Source organism: Artibeus jamaicensis, unplaced genomic scaffold (genome assembly GCF_021234435.1).
Source record: "Artibeus jamaicensis isolate MK-2021 breed Jamaican fruit bat unplaced genomic scaffold, CSHL_Jam_final scaffold_474, whole genome shotgun sequence".
In the NCBI taxonomy this organism is placed as follows: domain Eukaryota; kingdom Metazoa; phylum Chordata; class Mammalia; order Chiroptera; family Phyllostomidae; genus Artibeus; species Artibeus jamaicensis.
In genome coordinates, this window is record NW_026522046.1 from 39,586,808 (window position 1) to 39,592,807 (window position 6,000).

The 6,000-nt window shown below is 52.7% G+C and overlaps 1 protein-coding gene across 12 annotated transcripts in view; it reads right to left on the bottom strand.

The window, feature by feature from the left end:
* The window catches only part of PCNT (pericentrin), a 110,823-nt gene extending 109,671 nt beyond the window's left edge, over positions 1-1,152 (bottom strand). For all 12 annotated transcript variants that reach the window (XM_053657586.1, XM_053657584.1, XM_053657582.1 and 9 more), the window contains exon 1: positions 970-1,152. In XM_053657586.1, the coding sequence (XP_053513561.1) occupies positions 970-1,026 (57 nt within the window). In that variant the 5' untranslated portion in view covers positions 1,027-1,152. The remainder of the gene's footprint in view (positions 1-969) is intronic.
* Positions 1,153-6,000: the final 4,848 nt, after the last annotated feature.

Here is a 6,000-nt window from a genome sequence, read left to right on the forward strand (position 1 = left end):
GCATTGGGCGTGGGTTCTGGATAACTCCTCCACCCTCACCTGCTTAAGACCGTCCATCTGGGTCCCAAACAACAAGGAAGCAAGAACAGGAGCTTCTGAACCCCGGGAATCTTAAACAGTAGTTCAGCGAGAGCTGTTCCACAATGTAAACAAGTCTCCTGTAATATATAAAGGGCTCCTGAAACACCACTGGGAGACCTTTATGTATTAAAAATACTGCAGAATTCCAAGTAAAATGAAAATCTGTACGTAGTTTTCAACGGATGGAAGAAGCCTGTTTTGCCAAGGACTGCAAGAAAGTCACAGCTCCTTTAAGTACTCCAGGAAGCCTGAGCTCTGACGAGGTAGAGCAGCAGCAGGTGCGTCGCACGCTGGCCGTCCAGGAGAACAAGGACTGACGATGTGGTGAACCCTTCATTTCACTACCTGTTTGCCCTTCACTTTCTACTGGGGTCCAGATGTGGCTGGGCGGTAAGGGACGTGGAGCGATCCTAAGCCACTGCTGTCCGTTAAGACGCCTCCTAGCCTGGCTAAGATTTCACGAGGACTCCTAGAAAGGGCGCCACACTAGCCTCCATGAAAACATGACAGGGCGGGGTCCCAGCAGAGTCCCCGCCCATCCGCAAGTCCCCGCCCAACTCAACCACATCGGACACGCCCCCGTTACTCGCGCGCTGAAGCAGCCTTCAGCAGCGCCGAGCTCCGCGCCCGGCCTCCTAGCAATCGCAGCGCGTCCTCCGCCGCTGATTGGCGGCGACCGCGGCGGGGGCGGGCTCCGGCAGAGGGCGGCGGATTCAAGATGGCGGCGGCCAGACGGGGACGTCCAGCCGTGTAGACGGAAAGACCGAGAGTGCAGGGGAAGCGGTCTCCGTCTGACCTCGTCCGCTCCTGGCAGGGGGTGGTAGCGGACACTGGAGCCCGCTCTTAAGAGTCCACACCTGGGCAGCAAGAGGAGTCGGCGCTGTTTACCTTCGCTCTCCCGGCCTCCACCTTTCTGCGCCGCTGCTCTTGCTCATCGTCTTCCATCTCTCACTAGGCCTCCTCGAGGTCCACCCAGGAGGCGACGGGTCCGACCTGGCGCCGCCTTCGCTCTATTTACACTCCCCCTCTCCTTGGCGCGCCCTCCCCCGCGACAACTGTCACGCAGACATAGCCCACCCCGCGCCCAGCCTGCTCCGCCGCCAATCAGGGGTCACGTTCCTGCCTTCACGTAAGCGCGCTTCGTAGGCCGCGGCGTGTATAGAACTCCGCCCGTGCCGCTTGCGGTCTTCCGATTGGCGCGATGACACACCAATAAGCAAAACCCGGTGGCCTCAGAGCTCGCTGTGGTTGGTCAACTTTGAGGGGCCGAGGCAACGCCCTGTCGGTGCTTGAGCTCGGGCTGAAGTACTGCTCTGCGACGCGGCTGTTGAGCTTTACTGTTCTACAGTATTCAAAGCAGGCTCCACCCACGCTTACTGTGCCGGAGCGCGGGTTATCCTCAACTTTATTCCGATTCGTTACTCGTTTGTTAGGCGTGGCCACCTGGGGAGACGAGACTGACCCCAAAGGAACTCCACCTTCTTCAAGAAAGGGCTTCCAGGCCTCCCACTCCTCGTCCCCATCGGCATCTACTCCGCGAGCGCGCAGGAAGCAGCCCCTGGAGTTGGGCCCCTTTGCCTGGGAAACAGCGATTTGCTCCAGAGCTGCAGTGGGCATCCCATGTCTCGCCCGCGCCGTCAGTCCCAGATCCCCTCCCTCGTTCCTCGGGGCTCAGCCCCAGTCACTGAGCCCTTCGCCTCTGGGGTGCTCTCTATTCATTTCATAGTCCAGACAGCCGGCAAGATCACTATGGATTCTTTCCTATACGTCGAACCTTCCTTCCCCTGGTGTATCACTTCACTTCTATCTCCTTTCCTGCAGGCTCCTGAACAGAAGGAGCCCAAGTACCAGGGCAGCCAGTTATGAGTTCGGTGGAAACCTGGGCCAGAACCTCCAACCACAGAGCCCAGAGTTCCAGGGAAAGGAAGCCACTGGGTCTGGTGTCACACCTGGTCCCATGTATGTATCTTCTTACTGGAGACACAGTACCAGATTAAGGTCTCTGAGTTAATGCGTCTACCCCCAACTTGCAGTTTGCGTGGTGCGGCATAGGATTTGACCAGAGGGTCTTACAGCCATGGGACTACTATAGCATCTCTGCCATAAAGCAGTCCCCTGGAGGGACCCCATGCTGGTTGGGAATTCTGCAGAGGGGGGCACGCCGAAACCCTGCAGGCAAGAAAGGCAAACCCATCCCTCGATGTGTGTCTATTGCTGTTAGGACAGTCTCCGGGACCCCAGGATGGAAACGGCTCCATAAGATGACTTGCCAAATGGCCTGCGGTCCTGAAAAAAAATTGGCGAGGAATGAATTATAAACGATATAGTAATCGTATCCAGTTCTAGATTACTAGAAGGCAAGCACTGGTTCAGTGAATATTGCTATTAATCTCTTCTCAAGTGGAAAAGGATTAAGATTTTGAAATATTTGCACAAATCATTCCATATATATTGCAAATGGTTATAAAAAAAGGAATGTTTAACTTAACACAGCTCTAAAAGTAAAGTGTTAAAAAATTTCAAATAAGAGGAATGTGACTTTAGTTGATAATTCATAGTCTGGGTGGCGATCTGAAGTCTCATGCTCATTGTTCCATAGCTTCACTAGAACTTGCTAATCCAGATAAGGAAACAATGTGAAGTGTTTATCCCTAGCCCTCGTTTTGATTAACAGTCGAATGCTGGTAGTGTAATCAAGCTCATTGGAAACTGACGGCCTCTGATAACTGAGAATCCAAAGCACCTGGTATGCACCTCCTTTTACTGTAACGTAACTGCACCTGGATGAGTGCTCCGAATCAGTGTGGGCAGCCAGGGGAGCAGCAACTGTTAAGTGGTGATCTTGTTTACCTAAATAGGCTCCGCATTCTCAGTCTCATTTTATCTTTTGTCATCAGTATTGTTAACATCACATTTACCATTAAAGGGAAAATGAAAGCCCCAAGGTTAGAGTCTGTCAATAGTACACACCACAGTTCAGTTGCAAGAGTAGGATACCACAGAACACAGACAGATGACAAGGACCAGGTGGGAGACCGCTGAACATCTGTGCCTCGATTTCCCGCTGAGAAGTGTACACACCCATGGTACCCTCTTACAGATCTGGGCCACACTTGCTGGGGAGAATGACAGTACTCCAATGGACTACAACTAGAGAGGTGACATAAAACACAAGATTGGGATGGGTGACATTGTGTAGGCGATGTTGCAGCAAGCACACCATGGTGTTTGGGTTTCCTTCTGTCTCATCCATTCCTGTGCCACCACTTGAAGGGGTTTGTGCAGAGGCTGTGTGCTCCCTCCCCTGAGATGGACCCACAGGAAGATGCACTTCTGTTAAGGTGCTGTGGTGACACCTAGCCGACACAGCTCATCTTTCAATCTCAGTGAGAACATGTGATTCTAAGCAACCACGACTTACACAAATATTCGTTAGGAAACCCTGGAAACTCAACTGCCAGAAGGTATTAGTGCTCTTGCGTGGCAACACAGCCCTTTGTGTGGCAAGTGAAGTTTCCAGTCTTAGCTCACAGAAATGAGCAGCTTGAGCAAACATGAGGTGGTAGGCTCATAAAACCAGGGGTCAGGCAGGCAACAACGGCTGACCACACAGGATCAGACTTTCCAAGAGCAGCCAAAGATCCAGATCTATGCCTGAATCTTTCAAACTTTGTGTGTTGCAACACACTAAAAACTCCATGGGGGCCCTGTGCAGTTTGCCCATAAGGGTTTGGTTTCCAAATTGTGTTCCTCCAAATCCCAAGATCCCGTCTGTGGTCATGCTAAACAGGTCCTCTAATCATTGGGTACTTGCCCTCAGGGAGGGAAACATAACCCACCACTCCTTAAATGTGGGCTGGCTGTGCACAGCGACTTCCTTCCACAGAGGACAGTGTGGGGAGAGAAAAACAAAGATGCGGAGTGGAGAAGCCTGACTGACATGACCTCTGCCACGGCATCAAGGCCAACACCAGCAGGGACCGACAGCAGGCACCCTGGGTAGGATGTGTCAAGAAGGGGGCTGCACCTCTGCGGTCTTCCCCCCAAGAACTCATAACCCCAGTGTAGTCCGGGAAAAAACATAAGACAAGTCCCAAGAGAGGGACATTCTTCAAAATCCCTGACCCAGTCCCCTCAAGACTGTCAAGGTCATCAAAAGCAAGAGGAGACAGGACACGGGACAGAAAAGGAAACTTAGACAAAAAGAATAAGGAAATGAAATGAAGTATGGGTTTTAGTTGATGGTAATGTATCAAAATAGGTTCATTAATTTTAACAAATACGTGATACCAATACGAGATGTTAATAATTGGGGAACCTTATGTGGGATTTCTCTATACTATCTTCTCAATTTTTCTGTGAATCTAAACTATTCAAAAAAAATAAAGTTTGTTTTATTTTAAACCATCTAACAAATTCATACTCCCTGGGGTGTATATATCCCTGGAGTTACCTGCTAGCTACCTAAAATCGCTAAGTTAACTAGTTTTTGTGCACATTCAAATCTCCTGTTTGAGCATTAGGGTTATGGTACATATAAAACCTAAATCCTGAAGGGCAACTTAAGGGATTTTGACCCCGTTTTGGCCATCTGATGCCAGTTTCTGGGTTGGCTGCGTGAGGAGAGGGCTGGCTGTACGCTGCTGAGCTCACTCCTCCCCAACCCTGGACGGAGGTTACAGCGCCAGTTTCATGCAAATCTGTTACAGCCTTTCATCAGTCAGTTCGACCCATTGAAAACCTGAAATGAAAAGCCAGGTGAACCAAGAACCGCTTCTTGGGTCCGTGCCCTGTCCCCCGTATGCCATACACTGCCTACAAAGGCCTCCACTGCTGGGCCCACCCTCCCGCTCACACCTGCCCTAGATGCCCCCTCTGCATAGCCATTGGGACACCCGCTGCTTCTTTGGCGGGGTCCCCACCTGGCGGTCCCAGCGGTGGACTCACATCCTGCCTGGTGGGGTGAGGGCCTGGCCCCTGCCCCTCAAATGTTCAGGAGGGTGCCCATGGAGTGAGCACAACTCTGAGCCCCACCAGGAAGCCCCCAGGTGGGTTATTGGCCAGGTCCCTGGTGCTGCCCCCTCTGTGGCTCAGAATTTCCTAAAATCCTCAGGGGTTTGTTTTTTTCCACCCAGTGCTCCTAGTGTTGGGGCTTCACTCCTGTCATCCTATTTAGAGGGTGCCTAGGAGCAGCCAGGGCCTGCGGGCTTCCTGAAGGTGGTGATGGGTGGAGTGTGCAGGACCCCTGTGCAGTGGGGATGGATATGGCAGACCCCTCCCCACAGCCTCGCCCTCTTCTGGGCTGTCCACATGGTGGAGGTGACACATGGTGGCGTGGGGACTGTCTTCCCCCCAGGTTCCCACTCTGTTCCTCTGGCCCCCGCTGCTGCCCACTTTTGTCCTCCCAAGAAGCCCAACTTGGCCACACCCGGGAATGGTGGTGTTTGCAGGTAACCCCTGTGTGGGAACTGGGCGGGGCCTGGGCAGGACTCTCAGAGGAAACCTGGCAACCTGGGGCCTACCTGTCTGCAGCGCCAAGCAACTGCTGTGGCGATGCCAGTGTTGGCTTCAGATGCTGCAGCCCAGGGGGCTGTGGGGCCCTCCCACTCCTTGGCAGTGGCCAGTCTCCAGGAAGTAAACCAAGGCCAGCGCCACAATTCTTCAGTGACACCAGGGCTGAGGCTGCTTCTCTCAGGTAGCTGAGCTGTGCTTTCCTGCAGATAACTGACAACCAGGGAGGGAGGGGCCTGCGGTGTCCCCTCTGTTATGGTCCTGAGATGCTGGACTCCTCTGTGGCAGACCAAATGACCCGCCTGACACTGAAACTCTTGGAGAAGGTAAGACAGACAGGCACTCGTGTTTTCAACACCTGGTTAGAGAAGCTCAGCTTTAAAACGTAAGGCTATTTTTGTGAGTGCT